Source organism: Amphibalanus amphitrite, unplaced genomic scaffold (genome assembly GCF_019059575.1).
Source record: "Amphibalanus amphitrite isolate SeventyFive unplaced genomic scaffold, NRLGWU_Aamphi_draft 000883F_arrow, whole genome shotgun sequence".
In the NCBI taxonomy this organism is placed as follows: domain Eukaryota; kingdom Metazoa; phylum Arthropoda; class Thecostraca; order Balanomorpha; family Balanidae; genus Amphibalanus; species Amphibalanus amphitrite.
Window position 1 is genome coordinate 44,605 of NW_024882377.1, and position 27,683 is coordinate 72,287.

Sequence of the window (27,683 nt, forward strand, 5' to 3'; positions counted from 1 at the left end):
GTTGCGCGCTCCAAGGGCGGTATTGGCCATCAGAGAATGCATTGGGCTCTCAGTGACTGGCATGGCTTGGTAATTCGGGGACCTACATAGGCCTTCAGATATCTATGTAGGCTCTAAAGCCAGTGTACTAGGTAATGACACAAAACAAAACGACAAACACGAAACAAGTAACAACTGGCAAATCATTATGTCACTTTTCCGAGGTAGGCAGCTTTATCCTACTTTACATATAAGGTAACCAAAACACAGCGTCTGGTTTCCACTGCTGCTCGTATTTGGTACGAAAGACATATGTTGATGAAACGATAAAACAAATGCATTTCTCAACAGACGATAAACAACCTAAATCACATCTTTTCTGTCACATCACAGCCAATGAAAGACGCACAGCACTGATCAGTCACAGAATCACAGTCTCATGGCCTCAGACGGCGGCTGACAAGGTGGCTTTGCTGTAGTCTGGGTACCGCTGACAGTGCGCCTCCACAACCTGTAGCAGCTCCTGCAGCTCGAAGTCGGAGGTCGTGATGTGGCCGATGAAGTCACTAATGAGCTTTACTCCGCGCTCCGCAGTGTCGTTTGTGACCCGCAGGTGCAGGACGAATGTCGCCGGGCGATCAAAGTCCGGATCACCGTCCCACGGCAGCGGCTTTCGCAGAAATCCCGCGCTGATGCCGAGGACTCCGAACACTGTGCGGGATTCTGGTCCGATGAAGTCATCCAGTTCCAGTGCCTTCACTTGGCCGGCCTCGGTGGGCAGAGTCGGGAGATCGGGCTTGTCCATTCTGGTTGCGGTTGCCTGCTCCGTCGCATACTCGTGTATGACGTCTGCCATCCGCCGTTTCGTTGGAGGATCCACCAGGGAGCTGACCAGCGCCAAGGTAACCAGCTCCTGCGTGAGGTACCAGGTGTGGCGACCGTACACCTCCATTGCCGCCTCCGCTACCTTAGGGTCCACCCTGCGGAGAACGTTGAGGTCCTGGTACCTGCTGAGGTCGCTGACAGCGGCATCCGCAGCTGTTGTGCAGGTGAGCCACTCTTTGACGTAAAAGAGGCAGACAAACACAGCGAACCGCCGCAGCTTGTCGTGCATGTCCTTGGAGATGATGCCCAGCTCCAGTAGCTGATGTCGGAACAAGAACATCTTGATGCCGTAGATGACGTGGGCCATCCAGCGCGCTGTAGACATTCTCTCCTGGTAGGCAGCTGGGTAGGGCGAAACGCCTCAATGGTTTTACCCACAAGCCATATGCTGGCTCTGCTTCGGGATCGGCGTGCTGGATGAGCCTTCCCCGATCTCCTCGGGCTGGTAAACCCAGTTTCTCTGCCGCCTCGAGTGGTCGGCATGGCACGAACGAGTGGCCAGGAACAGTCTGAAAGCGAGAGAAATAAGATGGGTCCATTTCTATTACCGGTATACAAATGAATCCGAAATGTATCTACCAAAAATGAGCACGATTTAATTTGAAAGCGACCATCAATTAAATTATCTATATTAGCTGCTGGGTTATTGCAGCTGTTTTGTGTGAAGATTTTCATGGGAACCCAGCATAGCACAAAACAGAAAGCAGCCCATATTTAAAAGTGAGATGTGGAAATGAAACGACTGAAAATGTCCACTATTCATGCGACAAAACAAATTAGTGCTTTTATCGTTTTTGGTGCATATTTTATGCTGACGAGGCAACATTAAACAAACACACTAACCTCAGTTACGTAGCTGGTAGCGGTGCAGTAGAGTCGGTGGACGTGGCGCTGCGGTGCGGTCGGTGACCGGGGGACAAGTGACCGCGCCGACCGGTCGCGGCTCCCAGGTCAGCGTGGTCACGTGACCCAACCCCTCCGGTAATATGGCGAAGGCGGCACAGGGGCGGCGCGGGGATATAGGTGGGGGGGGGGGGGCGCAGACCATGACACGGATCTCACCACACATTATTTTACATTTATGTGTAGTGCTGCTGACACGACAACTGCAGGACTCGCACCGGAGAATGGCCTTCTCTGTGTACTTCGCACCGGAAAACTTTGACGCTCTTGCGCTAGGGTCGAGGGTTTAGCTAGAGGGCTGAAATTCGTTGTGCTAGCTATTGGGCCATTTAGCAATGGGAAAACACCAGGGGAACTTGTCCATCGAAAAGTTTTTTTTTTTTGGACAGGTCTAGTGACCTATACTGACCCGAAAATGGATATCAAAATGCTCCACTTGAATCAAAGGTCAGGTGATGGGGATCCTGTTGCAGTTGTGACTTGTGGATGTCCTACCTCTACGAACCTGCATTCAGAGCCCTGTGCACTGTGCAGATTATCGCCGATTACCTCAGAACGGTGTGAGGCTGCTTAGACTAGTATGGTGTTCTGAAAGACCGACTTGGACCCCCCCTGAAACTATAGGACGACCTCACATGGAAAAAGGATTCTCAGATCGATTTGAAACTCTCTTAGGGCAGGTATTGTGTCTAGGAGGTGTCTGGCAAGGTTGACCCCCCCCCCCCCCACAAATTGTGGCCAAATTCTAGCATACTTTCCTAATCCTAGCAATCTTAAACGCATTCATAGTAAAAACAAAAAGATTGGAATGATGACACTCCCATGTAGGCCGGCGAGTGTTGAGTACTTCGTCTGTCACGAAATTATACTTAAGGGTTCCCTACATTTCTAGATCTTCAATTCCTTAGCTCTACGACTGTCAACACATTCAAAGTGCATACTGTGAATGAATGATATAGTCATTTTTTACGCGAAAACAAGCTTATTGGTATCCGGAATATTGGGGGGTACTGTACCCCCCAGGTAAATTATTGGGGGGGTCCGGACCCCCGCGACCCCCCCCTGTGGCGGAGCCCCTGCAACCCTCCCCCATTGGTCAAACTGTGGCGAAAGCCTTTTGGACGTAATAGCAGGATTTGAGGCAGTAGAGAGAGGTTTCAGGCTCATTTGTTGGAAAGATAAGACGTCTCTAAAGCAGCCGTCCAGTCGAAGGAAGTGCCACTGAACTTTAGGGTGACGCGGAGTGTTGATTTTATCTGTGTGGATAGGGTCATTGCCTTTGCTGAGCAAACGTGCTCGTTGCATAGAGATCTTGTGACTTGGACGAAGTATTTCGTGTCAGGACTGAGATATCCATTCCGCTATCAAGATAAAGATATCCCTCATAAATCTAGATCGTATTTTTATATAGAGATGCACATTCTGCTCCTCGACAAAACTCCCGTGCTGTGAATGCCCGCCCACCCCCTCTCGGTGGTTTCTTTTTCTCACGGTGGTTCCCACGATAAGGACGAATTTCCCAGGGCTGACAGTAGACAATTAGACCGTACCGACACGCCGTGAACGTGATAGGCTGGTGATGGGCTTCTTGTAACGGACCTCGGTAGTGATTGACAGGAGATGAAGGCTAAAACGGGATAGATCCATAGTTATCTGAAAATAAACAGCACATTTTGAACATCATTAGTTCGCATATCATTCAAATTCCAAATGTATTTGCAGCAAGTTCAAATCCAACCCCCCATTGGTACCCTTGAAAGATGTCCATTGCCCAGCATATGAAGATGAATTTCTTAACTTTTTATTCTGCTTCAATCTGTCCTTCCTTTTCTTCCTATTTCTCTTTCTATGTCTCTCTCCTTCTCATATCTCCCTCTCTCTCTCCGTCTCACCCGTCCTCCTCCTCCCCCTCCTCCTCCCTCTCCGCCTCTCATCCACCCTCCCTCCCTCCTTCGCTCGCTCTTCTTTGTCCAACCCTTCATCCCTCCCCCAGACGAGACGTCCTAAACGTCTCGTCACAAGTCGTGTCACCGTAACGTTTCTTGTCTCCGTGACGACTCTGACATGACCGTGACGCTTCCGTGACGTACCGTGACGCCTCCGTGACGCCTCTGTAACGCTCATGTGACGCTACTGTGACGGTACTGTGGCGGTGACGGTAATTTCACGCGGTGTTCAGTGGGTTGTGTAGACAGCTGCTCACAGTGCTGACAGAGACAGAGGCAGAACACAGCTTCAGCTGTGTTGGAGTTTTGACACCGGAAGTTGACAGCTTCCGGTTTCGTGGACGATATGTGACAAAGAGAAAAGCACAAAACAATGAAGAGCTATGTTTTGTGACGTGCAATGGTGCATGTGAGGAAATTACAAGATCTTGTTAATACTAACACTTGTGTTGATGAACCTAAACTTCAATGGGCATATCAGAAGCGTTTTTCAGTGGTTTTACATGAACGCTATTGTTCCTTTTCTTTTGTTATGGCTTGTTTGCTTGTTTTGTTGACTGTTGTTGCTGTCGGCTGTTGTTTTGTGTCGGTTTATCATTTTTTTGCTGTTTTTTTTCACACTTTATGTGAAGCGCTTCAGGTTTATGATTCACGTAATTCGTTCTGTCATCGACTTTTGACCTAAATAATATTGCGAAGCGCTGCACCCATTTGAGAGCGGTCTAAAATTATCATAATTGAGTCTTCATGATACCCGTTACAAACTTCATATACCGAGAAACCGCTCGCTGCGCACGCTGCGAAGTCACGTGACTTTAATACCAGGCCCCGCCGGCGGCTGTCAAGGAAGCGGGCCGTCTCGGATGCGCGGTCACGTGGTTAATCGACTCGTGCCATCCCTCGGGCAAACTGTGACTAGTGGAAACTAAGTGTGAAGTTTGGAGGACATGTTCCATATAAAAGTTGGAGTTGACTTTTCTGCTTGGAAGCATGACATCGTACATTTTGTTTTAATTTGGTCTTGATGAATGAAAAGTTAGTGAAGGTTGAAACATTTTCCCATTTCAAAATCCAGTTCCATGCCAGGCTTATCGCTTCAGCTGTGTACTATAAATTAAAATGGTAAAAATGTGCCCACAGTGCGAAAGCGCTTTGGCCAGCTGAGTGTCAGTTTTTATCCACAATGCGGTTCGGGTTGAAGTCTTTACGCGTGCACATACGAGCATCGGGCGATTTCCATCGTGAATTACAGCGCACAGAGTGGTTATATTTACTCACAGTGCTATGAATATCAGAATATACGTAAAGAGCTGTTTGCTGTATTGCGTCAGCCGAGTATGGCACGGGTTGTCCACATTGTTCGCATTGCGGTCCTAATACGAGACTTCAAACAAAACATTGCTGAATTTTGACCAGTGTATTAGCTATATTTGCCCACAGTGCGTCATAGATGGGAGCTGGCTGACAGTGTCTGTTAGAAGGAAATGGACCCGGGTTTGTTCAGTAGAGTGTTGGATGGGGTTAATTGCGGTTCGCTGGGCTAATGCGAGCGCAAACATTGGCTGCGATAAGGGTTGAGGGTGGATGAATCGAAACGGGGTACGATCCCGGTAGAGCCAAACAGCTCCGAACGTGCCAGTGCCAGTGCCATGCCAGTTATGGTTGCTAAATTCGAATTCAGCCACAAAAACTGGCCTAGAAACATGTAAAACTCGAAAAAGTGAGCCGAGGTCATCAAAAGTCAATGACCTGACCTGACCTTCAGGTGACCTTGACACCCACCCTAATGCAAGGGACCAACATCACTTCACATGTTTGAACGCTTGAAACCACGAAAAGACCGCAAACGCGCGGCTAATGCGAGCCGACACACGCCGAATCGCGATTCCGGCCAGACGTGATCTCGAAAAGTAGGTCACAGGTCAAAGGTCAGTTTGGTCTGGGTCATAAAATTTTCAGGGTAGGTGTAAAATTGATCAACTCGATGGTACTGAAAGATTCGTCGCGATTGGCCGCTTTCTACGCGAGCTATTCGCGAAAAACCGGGCGGCGTCCGTTTGACCCCCCCCCCTTATACGGGCGAGGATTGACGCACGGTCCTTTATATTGCCTTTATATAGTAAAAAAGTCCCCACCCGAAGCAGCTTTCGGCGGCCTTGTTTGGTGTTCAATACGGCCTCAACCCGCTGCGCTGCAGATTTCCGCACACTTGCCACCCATGACGAGGATCGCATCCCGCCGCACGGTGCACCAACCGGCCAGCGGTCCTGCAATGCGTCGCTAGCCCTCAGCACAGATGAATATACCCCTAGAGAGGTAGCTCAGGTTGGGATTTGCAATAGAAAATCACAATTCGTTAAGAAAAGTGATGTTCGTTATTGAAAAGTCCCAACCTTCGTAACGAGTGGATGTAAGTACCTAATGAATACGTATACTGCTAATGAGCTGAACTTGCAGGTAGGCTTTATGAGCCATTACCCTCCTCAACTACAGAAGTCATAAAAATTCCTCCAACTGGCCTCACGCCTAAGAAGCCTCCCAGTTCATTTAGAGTCATCCATCGGCTTTCTTTTCTTGCAGGCGATTCCTTTAACGAGGAAAACACTGGAGTCCAGTATGACTCCATAGATGCCATCGTCAAATTTGGAAATCCAATCTTAGCCAAAACTGACATGGTCAGCGCTTTTCGCATTGTTCCAAGTCACAACAACCGCGGGAACAAACAATAATAATGCAACACAGGGTACAACAACAGCAAAAAAATGCACACGGTTGGATGTTCGGAACTTCAGCGCCCAAAAATCTCACCACCGACTAGAATGCGATAAAAATATGTCGTGGTACATATGGGATTGTATCGATAATATTCCAGCGGTCATGCGAAGTAAACATCCTGGTGGGGTAATAAACCTATGGGTGGTCTTCATGGGAGGTGCACGTGGTGCAAGCTTCTTCATCGAACCCGGATAAATGAGCACTTCTGATAAATACAGCCGCACTCTGGCACACTCACGTGAGACCGTTGTTAGAGAGGATCACTGACAGTCCAGATTACGTCTTTTAGGCCAGGTCGGGTTAGGTCAGAACAGGTCAGCCTGTAGGGGTCCTGCCGGATATTCGTAATAGTTGTTCACTGCCTCTGACAACTTCATGTTACGAAGGCACCAACACTACTTTGTTAATGTTAAAATGGTTGCTAAATTTGATGAATAACTAACCTAGAAACATGTAAAACTCGAAAAAATGATCCGAGGTCATCAAAGGTCAGTGACCTGAACTGACCTTAAGCCCTGAACTGACATTGGCACCCATTCTAATGCATGGGAGCAACATCATATCACATGTTTGAACGCTTGAAACCACGGAAAGACTGCAAACACGCGGCTAATGCGAGCCGACATGCGCCAAAGTGCGATTCCGCCCAAACATGGTCTCGAAAAATAGGTCACAGGTCAAAGGTCATTTGAGTCAAGGTCATGAAATTTTCAGGGTAGTTGTGAAATTGATATTCGCGTGTGTAGGTACTGAAAGTTTTGTCGCGATCAGCCGCTTTTTACACGAGTTATTTGCGAGAAACCGAGAGGGATCCGTTCGACCTCCTCCCCTATACAAAGCTTAATTAATGTTAAATTCGAGTTCAAATGTAAGAACAAACTTTAAAATTGATGAGGTCACATTTTCAACCTCAATTTGTAGCAATTATAGACCACGTAGCGCAACACAAAGACCACATTAGACTTACCGTGACGAGCTGCATCGAATGAATACCCATTTTATGAACATCAACTTTGAAGTTTGACTTTTTTGACCTGACATTGTCCTGACCTCCACCTGTAAGTGACATAAATCGTTCCTGATGGTCTTATAACCAACACCATTGAGTTGGAAATGAAAAAATTGGCTATAATTGGCCATGAGCTGACTGGTGAACTGACGTGTGACCTGACCTGGTATTATCAGTGACCTCCAATAGCAGCATATGCCTACTAGGCGACTAACGCCCTATCGCTGATTTTCGACAAAATGCGTTTTACTCGATGTTATAGCGCATTCCTTAGAAGACCCGTGAACGGCAAAACACTTCATCTTTGACCTTAACTGTGACGTCATCGGTGACCTCGAGCTCAATGAAATTGAATTTCCTTCGACAAATTGGACAGGCCTTTCGAACGCCGTTTAAGTTTTGCAAATCCGTCCAATAGTTTCGGAGATACGTGGGGGGGGGCAAAATAGCCCCCCCCCCTCCAACCATAAGGTAATATGCGTTATAAACAGACCCCCACCAGGGCGTGGGTTAATTTTTTGCACCAGCAAAAGGCGCCCGGGTTCGGCGTGTTTGCATTGTATTTCGGCGATGCAGCTGAAGATTGTAGACTGCCGCACGATATTTAGAACAACAGCAACCAAATTCTGCGATATTCATTCAATTTCGGCGGCTATTTGGAAGCAGGCAGATATTTCACGCTTACAAGATAAGCTTGTTGGAGCGGTTGGAGCATTGTTATTATGCAATGCGTTTTTTAAGTGTTTCCCTTCGCAAGTGCCTCATGATATTTACTTACGCATGCCTCTACGCCCACCTTTATGGCCGAATATTTTATTCGCATTCACCAGCGATGAGCAGGTTTTATGATCATGCTTTCTGTGGGCTAAACTATGCATTACAATGTATTTATTGTCATCGAGGAAGTATACTTACATAACTTCAGAGGTAGCTGCTTAGAACTAAGACGGCGGACAACTTCAGACCGACAGGGTACGCGACCTCTGAACTTTGACCCCGCCCGTGCGCCAGAGACGCTCGATGTCGTCGTGGTTGTTCAGAGGATGCGTGTTGGGAAACGCATTGTTTTGCTAAATGTGTCTCCTCCGAACCCGCTGTGTGGACAGGGTACACTTGTACATACCGGCCGGCCCAGCCGCGCGCGGCTCGGTAGCCGCGTGGTCGTTCGATGGTCACGTGACCCTTCCCGCCGCCGAGTTGACCTGTGTTGAGGTCAAGGTGGAAGAGGGTCAGTCGATTCGGTGCAGCGGAGCCGGCCGGGTGGCTCAGCTATTGGGCTTGAGTTGAGGGTAGGAAGGTAACACGGAGAGCTACACGGAGTCGTGTGCGCCAGGAAAGGTTATAGCGTACAGTAGGTCTACAAAATAAGTCATTTCCGTATGCGGGCAGGTGGCGCCTGAGCGCTACTGGCACCCTGAGTAGCGCTCAGGCGCCACCTGCCCACTGGTGACCCGCTTACGGCGGGGACTTATTTTGTAGACCTACTGTACGTACACGGCTCATGCACCCTGGCCCATTGGGGAAAGTTCGGCATACACAGCCGTCTTTTGCACCCCCAAATAGACGTCTCTCGGCCAGTGGGGTCAGCCTACAGGCTGACCTATTGCACACTGGCCTCGATATACCCTGGCCTCGACCGAGTCCGAGCTCTCCGTGTGTTTTATATGCCCTATTTGTGAGCCAAATTTGTTGTTGAAAATTTAATCATGCTGTTGCCGGCCATGTACTTGCATTGTTTTCATTTTATGCCCATTTTAATATATACAGGGTGGGGCAGCATAATCGGGAATGCTTTTTGGGCTCTGGTCATGAGTAGGCATGGCATTATTTTGATAAATTATATCATGACAATGAAACGCCCAAAAGTTGTGCATCATCTGACATGACTACATCCATGAGCATGCAACTTCCTGGAAAAGAGCAGCAAAATAGTTCGACGGTGCTCCAAGTGCTTTGCGCGCGCCCATAGACACTAATGTTAAACGAGTAAAACAAGAACATTTTGTTTAAAACAATGCCATTCCACGTAAAGGTTGCTGGACAGGTCAACGTGTTATCACGGACGATAAGGATTGTGTGGGGATACTTAGGACAAAAAGTTAACGTAATCGTCGTAAAATAACTCTTAGCAGAGGACATACAAGATGACTCACTTGAATATAAGGAAGAAGCTCTTGAGCATATTAAAAAGAAACAATGTTCAAAACTTCAGCGACCAAAAATCTTATCACCGACTGGAATACGATAAAAAAGAATGGCATGCCATATAGGGGATTGTATCGAGAATATTGCAGCGGTCATGCAAAGTAAACATCCTGTTGAGGTGATGGACCTATGGGTGGTCTTCAAGGGAGGTGCACGTGGTGCACCCTACTTCATCGAGCCCGGATAAAACGAGCACCTCTGGTAAATACATCCACACTCTGGCAGACTCACGTGGAGTCGTCGGAAGAGAGGATCACTGACGGTCCAGATCACGTCTTACGAGGACTCTGTCCGTGCTGGTACTGCAGTGAGGACGACATGTTATTGTGTAGGGCACCTCCACCTGAGATGAACCAAAAACTTCTGGTCCTTCAACTCCGCCGATTTAAATCCGACCAAATTCTTTATATGGAGCGTTTTTTGGTAGAAGTTTAATGAACAACTTATCATCAGTAAAAACGGTCTTCAGTGCAAGGTACGAAGCTGATGGGCGATCATGGACAAGCAGGAGGCTGCACGTGCATGCGCGTGCTTTTGGACCCGCCTTGCAGAGGTCGAAAAACTGCCCATCCCTCCAACCGGTGTTGGAGCAAATAATTGACCGAATATCAATGCAAACGGAAAATAATCGATCACCAATGATAAAACACATAATATTTTACCTGCATGGCCATTCCTTGCATCCATGTGCAATTTCAAGCCTCAGCCAATGATCCACTGTGAGTACCTTCTAACCGACCCACGGCCTGGCTGACTTGCTCCCAGTTGCTTCCATCTTCCTGAAGCAAGTCGGTGTCAAAAAGGCTGCTTTTCCCGTTATCGCGAACGGGATTTCGCCCTTACAGCAGTTGTAGAAGGTGGCAGTTTTTTAGAGCGTGCAGTACGTGGAATAGATGTCGCTGCGGTCCGGCAGCGATATCCAGCGACATCTACGCGCCGAACAGTAAGAACTCAGAAGCACGGGCACGTCATGAACTCTTGCACGCCTTTGTTTCAGCGCATTGAAGCTGTCTGGCGCTAACGGTATTGGTGCTCAGTGTCCATGGAAACGCGAGAGGGATTCAAGCTCTTGACCCGTGCTTTAGGCTGTGCAACAAATCATTTTTCTTGTGAAGCAAATTTTAGGTCGGTTGGAGAAAGTCTAACTGTTTTTTCGACCTCTGCCGCCTTGAGAAGGTCATCGACGCGAAGGGCGGTCAAATAGGATGAGGGATAGGTAAAAGGTGACCGATTGATGGGATGTTGTTAAAATAGTGCTTGGAGCTATATTTTTAAATTCATGACCAAATAATCCCGTTTGATATTTATTCCCGATTATGCTGCCCCACCCTGTAGTCCATTTGATTAGTAACGCTGCCTTTGGAGTGATTTGGAGCCTGCCTCGTCACGAGCTACGATAATGTGCAGACAGTCAGAGGCTGTTTGGTGTGTGTGTGTGGGGGGGGGGGCGAAGAACGATACCCTTTAGGCCAATTTAACCAACAGAAAAAAGCCGCCTGCCGGATTTTTTTCTAAAGACCGCCTCACATACAGAGTGAAACGGTAAAGCCCTATCCGCTTAAATGCCCATTGCGTCTCTTAACCCGCGCCCTGGTGTGGGTCTGAGCCACCTTCGCCCTGGTGGGGGGGGGCCAAAATGACCCCCCCCCGTCTAACTCGAAAACGAAGAGGGCTAGGAAGACGCGGAAAAAAGCAAACGAAAGCCCATAACAAGTACGTTCGAAAGTATTTCGGTCATTTTTTCGCTAAGGTCAATATTGAGGTCGCTAGAGGTCATCATAGGTCAAATTTCAGTGTTTTCGGTGTTGCCGGACATATTCCGCTGTAGCTCGGAAACTAGAAGAGCTAGAGAGCCGCGGAAAAAAGCAATCGATAGCTCTTTTCAAGCTCTTTCGCCAAGGTTCGTCAGATTTGACCTCAGCTCAACGGTTTGGCCTACAGAGGTCATGCAAGGTCAACTTGGCAAATTTCGTTGAAAATGTTTTTAACTATAGCATGCATTCACGAGAAAATAGAGAAACGATTCATGCACCATCGTGCTTGGCTCGTCGAGACGCGTCGAATGATATATAGTTTGACCTCGAAAGGTCATTTTGAAAATTTGACCTCAGGTCAAGGTCATGACCTTACCGAAATAGGTCATGCTGCATATCATTCGATCCGCATTGACGAGACAAACACGATAAACGTCGAACGGAGTCTCTATCTCTATTCAATAACAAGTAAGTGCAGAAAAACCGCTGGTGACCTCTGGTGACCAGGGAGATGACCTAGCGTGACCTCAGCGAGGTCACAAGCAAATGGTTTCACATGGGCTGTGATTTGCTGACCCAAGACACTTCAATAACGAAATATAGGAACAATCACGCCCGATTTAGCTGAAAAACAACTACTTTTCGATTCTCCCATTGACTTATAATGGGGAGCAGCGATGACCTGACCTGACCTTAGGTCACATTTATAAAAAATCCGAGATAGCCATTTTGTAGAGCTGGGTGACATCTTCAAGTACTGTAAATTTTACATCGATCGGATAAAAGCTGTGCCTTTGAGAGAGCTTTGAACTTTTTTAGAGGTGGTGTCAGTTTTGGTGACCTTGTGACCTGACCTGACCTGACCCGAACCCCCAAAAAAAGGACATGATGTAAAAATGTTGAATAAACAGCTATACAAAGTTTCAGGGCGCTAACTCAAGTGGTTTCTGAGTTATCGCTGAAAAACCACAGGGGGGGGGGGGGCCAAAATGGCCCCCCCCCCCCCCCCCCCCACCAGGGCGAAGGTTAAGTTGGTTCAGTTTCGGTATTTTCCCATAGTCTTGCTTGGTATTTGCTTTGGTACCAGTATTCCCATTTTCTGTAACTGACACCACTTCTCGTGATATGTTCATGGGGGTGGGTGAGGAGATGGTTGGTGATACGATACAGAACACTTTTCCATGTCACTCCTCACACAGCAGGCACGCTGGTTTTTGGTTGCACGCTGCTAGTTGATTTTTATAAGATGATAACGGGAAGGGTGACGATTAACGATTGGTGAATGGGGCTCAGTTCTGGTATGATTTTGATAGTTGTGCCATGCATGCTTGACGAGGGTGATGGGTTCAATGTGAACAAAATGACATTTTTTTGTGAAATGAGTTCATTTTTTTGTGCAAGACTATGGCACACAGTGATGACAGAACAGACGTGCTTCATTGAAAGAAATTGGGGTATGTCTGGTGTCTATGAATAAAATGTTTTTTTGTTTTGTCGGTCGTCGTCCGCTTTGTGCGTACAGGGAGCTGTGATGAGAATATTGAAAAAGCGAAAACAGCCCACTGATTTTAACTTTTAGGATAAATGGTACCACAGCAAAACTTATCTACATAGAATACAATCCCAATTCACAAGCAGAGTTTTTTGTGAGGGCGGATAGGTGCATAAATAAAAATAATTACGCAAAAATTTGTCACTGAGCCAACTTTCCAGTCATTAAAATACCTCCGAAGTACTACAGGCGCTTTAGCTCCGTTCTTTCTTAGGTCTGCCAGAGTTAAACTTATCCCTCGCCCGTATAGGGGGGGGGGGGGTCGAACGGACCCCCCCATGCTTTTTCGCGAATAACTCGCGTAAAAAGCGGCCGATCGCGACGAAACTTTCAGTACCCTCGCGTTCATCAATTTTACACCTACCCTGAAAATTTCATGACCCTGACCCAAATGACCTTTGACCTGTGACCTACTTTTCGAGACCATGTTTGGCCGGAATCGCGATTCGGCGTATGTCGGCTCGCATTAGCCGCACGTTTGCAGTCTTTTCGTGGTTTCAAGCGTTCAAACGTTTGATATGATGTTGCCCCCATGCATTAGGGTGGATTTCAAGGTCACCTGAAGGTCAGGTCAGGTCATTGACCTTTGATGACCTCGGTTCACTTTTTCGAGTTTTACATGTTTCTAGGCTAGTTTTTGGAGCTGAATTCGAATCTAGCAACCAAATGAACATTTACGAAGTAGTTTTGGTGCCTTCGTAACATGTTACGAAGCTGTCAGAGGCGGTTACCACCTACTACGAATACCCTTACTGGTTGACCTGACCTGACCTGACCCGACGTGGCCTAAATGCATGAAGACATCATCTGTGATCAAAACTAACACGATATTCGTGATCAGCACCCCGAAAAACCCCATAGCAGCCACACTTTACGACGTTCTAACAGGTCCCGATTTTCCCGACTTTTGGGTCATTGACCTGACCTGCAAGGTCAACCAATGACCTAGGACCTTAAAATTGGGTATCATCGGCTTCCTCTCGTCACGGGCAACACGCTCGTTTTTTCCGCGAAGCTCTAGCTCGATCAGGGTCGAAACGGCAAGGGGGGGTCCAACGGACCCCCCCCCCCCTTATACGTTCGCGGCTGGAAAAACACCAATACGGGCGAGGGTTATATAACAGACACTTTTCTCCTGGTAAATGCTTATCATTGACAGGTCAAAGCAGTCCCGTTAACGAGCTCCGGAATTCTTTTACCGTGACGACAGCACGGCGGCATCGTTTTCCTTCACCCATAAAAATGCATGCAAAGTATGATATCTTTCGGGCGAGCTGAGGATAAATCCAAGGCTTGTGTGTGCTCAAGAGACATATACTGCTGTAACAATGGATTCGTCTCATTACAAAAAAACGTGGTAGAAGTTTTAAAAATCGGCCTATATTGAACCGAAGTAAATCATCCAAGTGGTCCTTGCATCTCATGATGAAGGATTTTCTCAAAATTCGTCAAAGACGGTTTTCAGAACGGAGCAAAACATTCACATTCGCAGCCAGCTTGGTATCATCTTCTAACACGCTTTTATTGCGCTTTGCTACACAAATCAGAGTTTTATGAAGTTTTTACAAACTTTATTAGCATTGTTTGCCTTATTTTATCGGTTGACAATTATGTTCTTTGAGGCATGGGGGATCAGATAGCGTTCCTAGATTGCAGCTGAGCATCGTTTGTTGTGAGTCATCGACGTTACCGTGGTGAAATGTAACAATGTGTGCGCCGCAATCGTAACATTGTGGAAGTTAGAACACTTTTGAAATGTCTGTGAAATTTACAAGAAAAACCACCAATTCCAGCACATCAATAGTTTTAACTTGTGGGACATTTATATACCAGACTGAACTCGGGTTTCAATTTTCATTCAAGAGAGAAGATGGTTGTGTGGAGTTGCTGAGATGATGTCTGATTGCTGCTGATGTTTGATAGATAGTTGAAGAAGTTGAGAGAATTCATGAATCTGCACCTGACTTGCTTGGCTGTTCAAAGCTTTTTTGCTTATCACACTCACCTTTTATTAGTGGTGGCTGTGTGTCGCGAGCGCACTGTACAACACAGATAAATACCCGTGATTTTTAGAAGATGAGTGGGTGTCTGCATATTTCAGTCATTTTAACATTATTCTTTAATGTGTCTCATTAGTTTCTTTCTTATCAAATTGCTCAAACAGAAATTGCATGAGTCATGTCGTCAGCAGTGTTTGCTACTAGATATGTCAAACGGATACCGACTTTTTGGTACACCGATACCAAATCGATGCCAATTTGGTATCTGGTATTTCAAACGTAATGTTTTTGGTATTTTGTTGGTATTATAAATCCAAAGTATTGTATAAGAGGCTGTAAATTTGGAAAAAGTTGGTATTTCCCTGGTATTCCCTAGTTGGTTTTGTTTCGGTTTTCCCATGGTTCTGGTAGGTATTTGGTTTGGTATCTGTTTCCTGATTTTTTGTAATTGACATCAAAGTATTGATCCTCTATTTGGTGTGTCACTAACAAATGGATGCGCATCTATATGACAAATATTGCGTAATTTTTTATGGTAGATATCCAATGTTGTAGTTCACTACGACATTGGTCCGGGCTTTTTGTCTGTTTCCCTCTGTCCGGTTTTAGATTAAGAAAGTCCTGAAATAGTTTTAGTCTTCAGGCTGTAAATGGGTTTATTTACTAATTTTGCTGTTTTTTATGCTCGTTACGTTCCACTGTGTACCTATTTGCGTGCTTTGATGTCTTTTTTCATTTGCTTTCATTTGCAGTTTGGAAAACGTTACACAATGAATATAGAATAAGAATGCTGTTGGCCTACTCACTTAGCCTAACTAGCTATCATGGCATACTACTCTAAAAAAAAATCAAACCCACTGATAGATGTAGCTTTTCATCCACCACTAATCATACAACAGCTTCATCCCTAAAACCCAAGTCAATGGCAAACAACCGCACACCTAGCCCCCTAAAGTGTTAACGTTTCCCATCCCTTTCTCGGTCTAACTCCAACAAACTCGGGTTCTCACCTGTCGGGTACGGCATATGACTTCGCAGACTAACCTGCTGACTACCGAGCTGACCTGCCTACTCCGCTGCCCACTCGGTGCCTATTTCATGTCCTGTCCAGCACCTACCATGACTCCACCACTCCATCGGAGAGGCACAGGAGGCGTCCTCCTTCATGAGGTTCTGCGGAACAACTGCACGTCCAAAGTCCTCGCCTCATACGCTGCATAATTTTAACATTGCGGTGTTCATATAAGGTGGTAAGAGATTAGTCAACCCGGCCCGGATAATACAATTTTTGGCTGGGTGAAAAAGCAGGTGTCATTAGAAGAAGGGAGGTAAGTTACCTACCATGACCCCACCACTCCTAGGAGCGGACCAGAAGACGTCCTTCTTGAGGAAGCCCTGCGGAGCAACTGAACGTGCAATCCCCGCATCAAACGCTACATCGCCGTGGCTTGTCCGGCGTGGCAAGGATTTCATGCCTCCGGGCGACTTGTTGTCGTCAAACTGGTTTGGCGGTTTGGCGTCTACGAAAAGACGCCGGAAATGCATATATAAACAGAGGAATGATTGGTCAGACCACACACAGCGTTGGCAGCTGCTGTGGAGCGAAGACACTTCTCACTCCAAAGCTACTTGCCTGCCTGGTGAACTGCGATGAAGCCCTTCACTGTGCTCGTGCTGGTCCTTGCGGCGTGCTCGCTGGCCGCAGCCAAAGAGACCGCTGCTAGAGAAGAGGTAACGAAGGGTGAGGAGGGCTCCAACCGACAGGGTCGCATCTTCTTCTTGAGCAAGCTGCTGGCAGGACCTGCGTCGCTGGCTGGCGCTGGGGTCTCCAGTCTGGGTCAGTCTCTGTCCAGTTTCGGGAACACTTTGGCTGGGTATGGAGCGAAGGATAAGGTTCAGGTGCCGATAGTGGTTACCGCTCCACCAGTCAGGCCTAATGTCATCTACGTGGCCAAGCAGCAGAAGCCTCACAAGCCACACAAAGTACAACGTATCTGTCCCGTACCTCTCTTCACCCGCGGCTGTCCGGCCGGTCACGTTTGTGCCGTGTCTGCCGGTGGTCAAACCCACTGCGAGGCCCAGTACCCGGAGGGAGTGACCTGCCTGACGGGATATCAGTGTACCAGCAGGATCTGCCGTCGTGGTACCTGCGCCAAAGATGAGTGTGATGCTGCTGGAAGACTCGAGAGGTGTCCAGCCGGTCAGAAGTGTGTGGCCACCAAGTTGGGCTACCGGTGCCACGTCAAGTCGAAGGAAGACCTGTGCCCCATGCTGCTGGAGCAGATGGGATGTCCGGAGAATGAGTATTGCGGCTCAGGACTCGACGGTAGCATCTGCAAGCCGAAGCTGCAGGTCGGAGACACTTGCACTGTAAACACACAGTGTCTTTCCAACACTTGCCGAAACAGGAAGTGCAAGGCCGACGCCTGTCCGGTGGTTGACATGTCCATTGACTGCATGCCTACGCAGTACTGCTCTCCGGAAGAACACGGCAACATGTGCGTGGCTAAGAAGGAGAAAGGAGCACACTGCTCGTCTCGCCTGCAGTGCATGTCCAACGTTTGTGATGACCGCGGAGTCTGCATTAAAGACAAGTGCCCACACCCCTACATGGAGGAGCGCTGTCTTCCGAACCAGTTCTGCAGCCCGGCTCCTTACGGCAACGTTTGCATGGACAAGAGGAACAACAATGAGCACTGCCACCAGAATGCCGAGTGCAAGTCTCGTCTCTGCCGGAACGGAGTTTGCAAGGCCAATGAATGTCCCACTCCTTTCTCCAGCGAGGGATGTAACCAGCTCACACAATTCTGCATGATAACTACCAACGGAAAAGAATGTGTGACCAAGCTCCCTAACCAACAGCCCTGCCTACTTTCTGCCCAATGTCTATCCGGTAACTGCGCAAGAGGAACCTGCACTGACGGCGACGGAACCCAAATGCCCAACGGCGCTGCCTGCAGCATGCCCACCGAATGCGCCTCAGGCAATTGCGTCCTCCAGCGTTGCGCCGCCACTCGTAACGGCATCAGCGGCGTCTGCATGGACAACGACGACTGCCAGTCCAACATCTGCGTGATGAACGTCTGTGCCATTCCTGCAACAGCCACCACAACTTCTAGCACTGCCGCTACAACGGCCGCTGCTGCTACAACGACCACTACCACTACAACCACCGCTGCTACAACAACGACCACTGCTGCTACAACAACTACTGCTACAACAACTACTGCCGCTACAACAACCACTGCTGCTACAACGACGACCACTGCTGCTACAACGACCACTGCTCCTACAGGGATGTAGATCCGTGAATGGTGGACACAGTTTGCCAATTGATGAGATGTTTTGACATGGACTGCACCGCACCGCTGTTACCCATTGGTATCAACTGCGAAACTAACGCTGTGTGTTTGAGTAGAGTCTGCACTGACAATGTCTGTCTCAGCGGCGTTGTAGACTCCGGTGAACCCTCTGATTACTACCAACGATGCGTATCTGCTGCTTATATTCTTAGCAAGTGCTTTTGGGATGTGTATGTACGAGATCGCTGCTTCCGAAATTGCATGTACATTTAAGCTTGTTGTTTTAGGCACATGCTGAAAGGGTGACTGCTTCTAGCACATCTTACAGGGTGTCCCGTAAGTCCACTGACCCACTTCCCGTTAAATAAAGCATATGGGAAAGAGCAAAAGTTTTTATGCTTGCGTGCACACTGCACAAAATGTAGTCTTCGAAGAACAATTTAGAATGTCGGAAACCAAACCCTTTTCCGTAGCTCCAACAGTATTTGCCGATACCGATTCCAGCCGCTCCATCAGCTGTCTGAGGATGATGATAATTCTAGACCACGTAGGGCAAAACAAAGACCACCTTTAGACTCTCCGTGAAGAGCTGCATCGGATTAATACCAATTTTATGCAAAAATGTCAACATTGACATTTGACCTCATTTGGCTCAGCTGAACCTGACCTGACCTTCCCAAGAACGCAACTAAAACTGGCTCGAAAAGTCTTCTAACTCACACAATCGCCTTTGTCATGTCAAATAGACAATAGACCATAAAACATGTGTCACACGACACTAGTTCATATTGTGACCCTCAGTGACCTGACCCCTGTGACCTGTCCTGGTATCAGTGACCTCCAATAGCAAAATAATTGTTAGACAAACAAGTCTCCATTGTAACAGCTGAAAGCTGTTACGTTTTTTTTCGTATATAAAAATGGCATTTCAGATATGTAAAGTGGGCTTTCACACTTGTCTACTGAGCCGCTCGGATCGGTGAGGAGAGGGAGCGACCAGACGATTACCGGTCCCGCCAACCGGCCACCATTAACCCAGCCGCCGACCGGCCCCGCTGGAGGTTCTGGATTTCCACGTCCTGCTGGCGGGTGTTTGAACCCCCCCCCCCCCCCTCTACCTCGGTTCCTGTGTCACGTAGCGATACGCGAAGGCGGCGTTTGGAAAAGCGTCAAAAATAATGACGAAAACACTCCGTTCATTATTTTAGTCAGGTCATATATCAGGTCACCAGAGGTCATTGAAGGCAAACTTTCACCGATTTTCAGGTCGAATGTGGACAATTTCCAAGAAGCAAACGCATGACTCGGGAACCAATAGAAGTACAGCGCCGCAGAAAAGCTCAATTGATTGCCCCTTTTAACGCTTTTTCTGAATATTCTTCTCATATTTGACCTAGCGTCAACGGATTTGCCTGCAAGAGCAAAAACTGCCAAAATAGCCGATTTTTTTCGGAAACAATTTTTCTTTGGCTCAAGCCTTGCACGAACTTCCTTTTACCGGCATCGTGTTCCTCTCGTCAAAATTCATCGAATGAAATATGATTTGACCTTGAAAGGTCAACTTGAGAATTTGACCTCAGGTCAAGGTCATGACCTGACCCGAAAGGGTCATTTTGCATATCAGTCGATCCGTATCGTCGAGCTGAACGCATCAAAGGCGTTTTCATCGCTCTAGCATGCCTCTATCAAAAGTTTTTTTTTTTCGCGAAAAACTGTTAGATACCATTCGTGACCTGAGATGACCTCAAGGGCGTAAGCAGGGATCACGGGTACCATTCTCAAGTCCATGGTGTCAAAGTTACTTGTATTTCAGTGTTTGAGAGTGTTTATAACGACTTTCGTACAAAAGATGCACCTTTCAATACTCTCCAATTGACTTATAATAGGGAGGTCGCAAAATTGACCTGACTTTAGTTTTAGTCCATCGATATCAAAATTCTGAGATATAAGTTTTGCACATATTAGTTCGATCATTTGTGAGGTCGGCGAGGACGCTAATTAGAGATCTCAATCGCCGATACCGATTTTTTGGTAAACTGATACCAAACCGATACCAGCTTGGTATTTGGTATTTCAAATCTTATGTTTTTGGTAGGTATTTTGTTGGTGTTATGAACCCTCACCTATGTATAAGAGGTGGAGAAATTAGTAAAACGTTGGTATTTTCCTTATATTCCCAAGTCGGTTCGGTTTCGGTATTCCCTCACGGTTTTGGTTGGTATTTGGTTTGTTATCGGTATTCCAATTTTCTGTAATTGACATCACTAGCGCTAATAGATCAGCTGGTCGGCGTCATCACTGTGTAGGCAGGCTGTTTATAATAATAATAATAATAATAATGTTTATTAGGCGTCACATATCAGCGACAAACATGCTTTCATACTCATACAAATCAGGTATTCACAGTAAGCAAACGCAACAGCTTCCGCGACATCTCGCATGTGGAGCTCAAGAGGCCTGCTAAAGAGTCTCTGAGGCCATTTTCGGGGCGCGGTGCAGTGATGACGTCTGGATCGATATGTCCGGCAGCAATATCCATTATCCCATTTAACCCGGTTCCATTTAACCTGGTTCCACACATCTGGAACACAATCTGGGCGAAAGATCCGGGAAGTGCTGTGGAGTTACACCCGAGAACAGCGACAGAGGAGAGTAGGCCGCTGACCAGGCGATCCGAGCTATTCATCGCTGAATAAAATGTCTTCAGCGTCCGACTGCGTAAAACCTCGTGAACTTGAGGGACGTCAGCAGCCTCCAAAAGCAGCGTATGGTGGGCAAATCGTGGTAATCCCAGGGCAGCTTTTAGACACGACGATTGCAATGCTTCTAGCCGAATGACATCAGTTGGACTCAGAGGCGCTACATCGCAGCCAAATACAAGGGCTGGTACTACCACCGCTTTCCACAGAAAAATCTTGTCATTTGGCGATAGACGTCTGGACAGTATTCCAACCGTGGAGAGGCCATAAAAAGCGGCTCTTCCCCGTTTTATGCGCATTTCTGTGTGAGGTGTGCCAGAAAACTTGCAGTCTAGGATCACTCCAAGGTGCTCTGATCGATTCTTTTTTATTAGAATCTGGCCATCGAGGTGCCATGTAGGTAGTTCGGATAGGGTATCACCTCCAAAAACTATGATGTGGCTCTTGGTTCTCTCCGCTTGTGGGTGCGTAAACTCAAGCCTCCAGGATCTTGCAAAGTCTTCTACTATTTGAAGCATTTGTGACAGGTGCCCTGTGTTTGTGGACATGAGTAACAAGTCGTCTGCGTAGCAGACCGCGGGAACATGGTGACGGTGCCAAAAGGCGCCACGGCCACTGTAGTCCAGAGAGGCTACCAGTGGGTACAGGTAGATATTTGCGAATGTGGGAGAGAGTATCGCACCCTGTCTGGTACCGCGGAGTACAGGGAACGCAGCAGATATTTGCCCGGCAAATTTTATCTTCGCTGTTAACTTCCGATACCAGTTCACAATTAGAAGCCATGTACTTGTGTCCAAAAAATCTCGCAGCTGGTAGAATAGTCCGTCATGCCATATCCTGTCGAAGCACTTTCTGGCATCGAGATTGGCTGCAAATACTGGGAGACTTCTGCTCAGGTTCCAGTTCAGTGTCTCGCCTACCATTAGGGATGCCTCGCTGACACCACGTCCTGGTATGAACCCAAATTGGAGATCATGCGGGGTGTACTTGTCCTGCAATTCGCGAAGAATATGCAGTTCTAGCAGCTTGGATATTGTTGTTGTGATCGATATTGGCCGATAGTTATCCATAGAGTGGGAGTCTAACTGGGATTTTTTCAACACTGGTACCATCAGGCCTTCAGTAAAGGTCACAGGGACTGTCTTTTCGGTGAGACACTTACTTAGCAGAAGAGCCACTGCAGAAAGTAGCGCAGGGGTCGAACCCAGTACGAGGTGTTCGGCTGTTATACCGTCGACTCCAGCCGATTTACCCCTGTGTAGGCGAGAGATGAGCGCAGATACATCCGCCGGCGTGACGACTCGTTCTTCTACTACTGCAGCAGCACCACGAACCATATCAGCGACAGTATTTGAGATCCGGTGCTGTTCAGTGGTCAGCTCTTCTTGAGAGTCTCTGTAGACGTCTCTAAAGTAATCTGCAAAGTCCGGTGCACTGCACACCGACACCGTGCAATTATTTCCTCTTCTAGCACGCTGCACACTGCGCCAAAAAGCATTACTATTTCCATTACGGCGCAATGAATGGATGAGTTTAGCATCTTTTTCAATGCTAGACATTGCTGCTGCTCGGCGAGCCTTCCTGTAGCTGCGTCGAGCGGCGTGATAACAGGCGCTCACCGCTGTCCCTTGCCGTCTATCACAGCTTTTCCAAATGTTGAACCAGAACCTACTGCGGTCTCTCGCTCGTGCCACATCGGGAGTCCACCAGGCCCTTGGTCGGTGTCTGGGTCTGGAACAACCAGAGACTCGAGCAGCGGTATGCATGCTGTGTGTGATAGCAGAATCCAGGTTATCGAGAGAATCGCCGCAGCATGCTAGCTGTGAAGGCAGGATTTCTTCCAGAATACTCTGGTAGGCGGCTACTTTCGCGGGGCAGCTCCAATCTACTTGCTCTGTGGAATTCCAATAGGATTTATCATTTGGGCTACTCCAACGCATAGCCATTGGAACTTTTATCAAAAGTTCACAGATTATTGGCAGGTGCGGGCTGAGGTTGTCCTTGCAAGGAGGCAATATTGTGCAGCTGCGTACGTCTTGAACACGGCTATTGGGCACCGCGATATGATCTATGTGGGAGCGGCTGTTACCACGAGAATATGTGTAACCAACTTTTTGCGGAAACCGAAACTCTGCAACTGTCAGGTCATAGTCGTCGAGGAGAGACTGCATAGCCAAACTGTTGGGTGTAAGACCTCGGAGATGCTGCCATCCGACTGTGCGAGCTGTGTCTGCCAGAGGGAGAAGTGCACAGTTGAAATCCCCGACAAGTAGAATTGGAGCGTCGGCTCGGACAGACTCTAATATTGCATCAAGTTTTGCAATAACTGTAAGGTACTCTTCGCCATTCGGTCCGTACGAGTCCCAGAAGGGCATATAACATCCTATAAGATTTAGAACGGGAGTGTTGCTCTCAAGAAGGGTGACACCACACAGTCTGTGGTCATTACAGCATATAGCTTCAAAGCTGCGGTTCATGCGCCTCCGGCAAATCCAGGCTACCCCTCCATGAGGTCTGCCTTCACCCACCCGAGGTGGTAGCTCTGCAGCAAAATCTTGCGCATAATAATAATCGCCATCATCTAGCGAATCAATTACATTTGAAAGGTAGGGTTCCTCAGCTCGTGAGAGCCATGTCTCTGACAGGAACAGCAGATCACTGTTAGGCAAAAGCTGTTCCACTATGTAATGCGCTGCACTAAGGAAGCCCTCACAGTTGTAACTACCAATGGTGAGCGCGTCTGTTACTGTACTGTTGCTGTTGGTCGACTCGCCTGCCTCGTTTGCGTCCATAGTTGACCGTTTGCCAGTCACCGTACTGTGAAGTATAGCCGGTGGTTGCGCGCTGAGGTTGAGCACCGGCCCATCCTTCAGGATGGCCGAAGCTACTGTTACCGGGTACTCTGGTGCGGTTGAATTCGGCTGACATTCCATGGGTCTGTTCAGTTTCAGACGATGTGTACGGAGGGCGTCCGCCTGACCATCGTGCTTCGGCTGTCCTCGGTCCACTTCCTTGGGTCTGAAACGTTGGTCGGCGGGGTCCGCCTTCATCCAACTTCATAGCTACCGTGAGTCCAGCTGGCCATCTCATAGGGTCCATAACTAGGTCAGCGTCTTGGCCGTCAACTTCAATCATGTACGACTTCGATCGCGCCTGATGTGCACTTCCACCGTACTTGACCCTGTGAAAGTCATGCAGGTTCCTTACGACACCGAACACGAGCGAACGGACATCGCTGTCAGAGACTTCCTGTCGAAATCCTGAGATGAAGAACTTCTTGTGTGGGCCATACTGTTCAGTCCTCGGCATGATCAGCGATGATTGCACACCCGTGCCTGTTACAACACCAGGGGGGCTTCGTTGGGAGTCATCAGATCTCGTGCTCTGAGTTTGTGCTTGTGCCCCGCCGGTACGAGCCGCTTCAGCAAATGACCGTTCCCTATTGCCGGTGAGAGTGTCTCGAACTGGAGCCAGCGGTCGCGTTTCGCGTTGCAGTTGTTGAACTGGTGGCCGTGAACCGCCGCAGCATGCGTCATTCTCAGCTTCAGACTCGGAGTCACCCGCGTTCCACTGCAGTGAGCTGGCGATTGCCGCACCTAGGGCGCGGATGTCAATCGCGGCGGCGATATCCGCTGTCCTATTAGCTCCACTATTTTTTTCTGAGTTATGAGCCTCCCGGTTCGATGTGCCTTCAGCTGTCGCCAGTGCTACGGAACGAGATACAGCTTCTTCTACATATATCTCCAATTGGGCAATCCGTGCATCCTTTGTTGCACTCTCCTCTCGCAGTCTGGTCGATTCTGCTTCTAGGCATCTTACTCGGGTCTCCAGCGCAGTGTTTTTGCTGCCCAGTGTCTGCAGTTGGCGCTCCAGGTTGAGCTGTCTGGATAGCACGGCTTCTAGTGAAGCCACCACGGAGGAGGCAGCTGGCTCCAGACCTGACCCGGGTGGGGGGAGCATTTCACGGCCTGCTGGTCTTAGAGTGGCTGTATTCGCGTGCTGTGTCAGAAGACGCTGAACACACGAATAGCCAAGCTCCCAGCAGTCGTCTGACAGTGCCGCTTTGTTGCCCGGCTTTCTCCGACACAACGTCCGTCCTCCTATAGCTGGAACTGCTTCAGTCAGTTGTCTGAACAGATGTTCGCGGAGGTTTCTTATGTCTGTCTCATCAAGTGTCATTAGTACTTGTCTCACCGCTGTAGGATCCTGCTGTCCACCAAAAATAATTTCGCGCTCCTGGACAATGCGCTGGTACTTACTAGATGAATCTAATAAGTCAAGCGCTTCCAGAGAAAAGGCGGTCGTTTCTGCTGCACTCGGTAGAGAACAGCCCGTGTCCATGGTTTTTGGCGTTGTTTCCGCCATTATCTCCAGCTCCCGTGCATCGGCGGCATTTTCTTCATCTTTATTCCTAGCGCTCATTTTCGCTGGGGAGCTCCTGGGCTACTGCAATTAGAGGCTCCTTCACGAAAATGCACGGGGTGCAGTGGAAAATCAAGAAGAGTATCAAACGTTTGGCGAATCGAAAAATGCTTAATTGGGTCAAAATATCGTAATTTTTATAGGCTGATAACAAATAAGTTTTCCGTCTATCCCTGATCCCAATTATACCAGGCTGAACTACGTAAAATTATGATTCGATTTGTATAAATTTTAGCTCATGCTACAAGGAACCTGCGCTAAAATATGCAATAAACTGGAGCACTCTGAAACACGTCCGCCTATCTCAAACACTGCCATAACACTGTGTGTAGGGGCTAGGTAGAAGGGCTAGAACGGCAATGGTAAGCGGTTCAGATGACGTGACAATTCGGTTCTCGGTATTCTCTGCATTTGAAATGCTTCCAAGTAGCACGTAGGATGATATCTTTGACGAGAGAGTTGATCATGTCAATTGCGGTTTAAAAATTGGAAAATTAAGTTTTTATCTGTCTTGTGTAGAGTGCCTCGCCCGTATTGGTTGCATCACCCATGTGCCGGCGAGGGTTTCAACATCACCCATAGGCCACCCAACACCGATGCCGTATCGTACCGTAACAAGTGATAAAAGTGACGCCATAGGTCGTCACCTCATCATCAAATTAACCTTCCACTTACGATAACGTTATTACGAGCGAGCGAGCGCAGCGAGCGAAGCGAGTCTTTTCAATATAAGGGAAAAATCTCAGTATGAGCGGCCCGGCCCGGCCCGGCCCGGCCCGGCCTGTAACGCTTTTCGGAGGGGCTTATATCTCAGCAACCGCTGGACCGATTGGCATGCGGTCTTTTTTGCTGGGTAGCCCCATCCCTTCTACCCCGTAATTGACTACTTTTGATACACCTCAGTGACCGTCGTGGCACGTGCCACGTGAAAAGTCAAGGGTGTTCAAGCTGTCCTGCAAAAGTAGTGATTTTGAGAGGCTCATATCTCAGCAGCCGCCTGGGCGATTGACTTGCGGTAATTTTTATAGGCCAGCGCACGTGCAAAATACAACAATAGGAGGTGTCAAATTTGTTCCCATTTTAATAACTCGGTAATTACTGGGGGCGATTTCGTTGAAACTTGGCATACAGGTAGGCACCCACCAGACAATGCATTCCCATGTGTTGCGGTTAGGGTGCTACTGCACGTGCGCACGTGCAGGGGGCGCTTCCAGATCTCGAGAACGGCTGGGCCGATTGCGCTCAAATTTGGTACACGGTTGGGGACCAGTTAGTAGGGTGCCGTGCAAAAGTCAGTTTGGACCCCGTTTGCACGTGCGCACGTGCAGAATGCCGCTTCCAGATCTCAGGAACGGCTGGGCCGATTGCGTTCAAATTTGGTACACCGCTAGCGACCGGTTAGAAGGGGCACTTGCCGCTGGATGTACCCTCTCGCCCTTCCGCACGTGCAGGGCTCACTATCTCGCTCGCTCGTTCTTCGCCCAAAAGGCGTTTTACTGGTATTTAGGGGCATAAACCGTCAGATCATCGGTGGATCAATTCGATGCTTATTACGAGCGAGCGAGCGCAGCGAGCGAAGCGAAGTCTTTTCAATATAACGGAAAAATCTCAGTATGAGCGGCCCGGCCCGGCCCGGCCTGTAACGCTTTTGAGAGGCTTATATCTCAGCAACCGCTGGACCGAATGGCCTGCGGTCTTTTTTGCTGGGTAGCCCCATCCCTTCTACCCCGTAATTGACTTCTTTTGATACATCTCAGTGACCGCCGTGGCACGTGCCACGTGAAAAGTCAAGGGTGTTCAAGCTGAGTTTTGCAAAAGTAATGATTTTGAGAGGCTCATATCTCAGCAGCGTCTTGAGCGATTGTCTTGCGGTCATTTTTATAGGGTAGCTGCGTCCCTTCTACCAAAGGTCGGATACTCTTCATCTATGTGAGTGACCCCCACTGCACGTGCAAAATACAACAATAAGAGGTGCCAAATTTTTTCCCATTTCAGTAACTCGGTAATTACTGGGGCGATTTCGCTGAAACTTGGCATACAGGTAGGCACCCACCAGGCAACGCTTCCCATGTGTTGTAGTTAGGGTGCTACTGCACGTGCGCACGTGCAGGGGGCGTTTCCAGATCTCGAGAACGGCTGGGCCGATTGCGCTCAAATTTGGTACACGGTTGGGGACCGGTTAGTAGGGTGCCGTGCAAAAGTCATTTTGGACCCCGTGTGCACGTGCGCACGTGCAGAATGCCGCTTCCAGA

At 48.2% G+C, this 27,683-nt stretch overlaps 2 protein-coding genes across 2 annotated transcripts in view; one reads left to right on the forward strand and one right to left on the reverse strand.

The window, feature by feature from the left end:
* Positions 1-27,683, forward strand: part of LOC122367620 (filaggrin-like) — a 92,393-nt gene that overhangs the window by 42,101 nt on the left and 22,609 nt on the right. The gene's annotated exons all lie outside the window — the stretch shown is intronic.
* Positions 237-1,873, reverse strand: LOC122367621. Its single transcript, XM_043340895.1, has 2 exons — positions 1,708-1,873; positions 237-1,373 (listed from the first exon to the last, which is right to left on the reverse strand). Exon 2 carries the CDS (start codon positions 1,187-1,189, stop codon positions 425-427), a length of 765 nt encoding a protein of 254 aa, XP_043196830.1. The 5' UTR covers positions 1,190-1,373; positions 1,708-1,873; the 3' UTR covers positions 237-424.

Excerpts from the sequence above, each read along its gene's own strand:
- LOC122367621 (XM_043340895.1), bottom strand. The coding sequence starts at position 1,189 with ATGTCTACAGCGCGCTGGATGGCCCACGTCATCTACGGCATCAAGATG.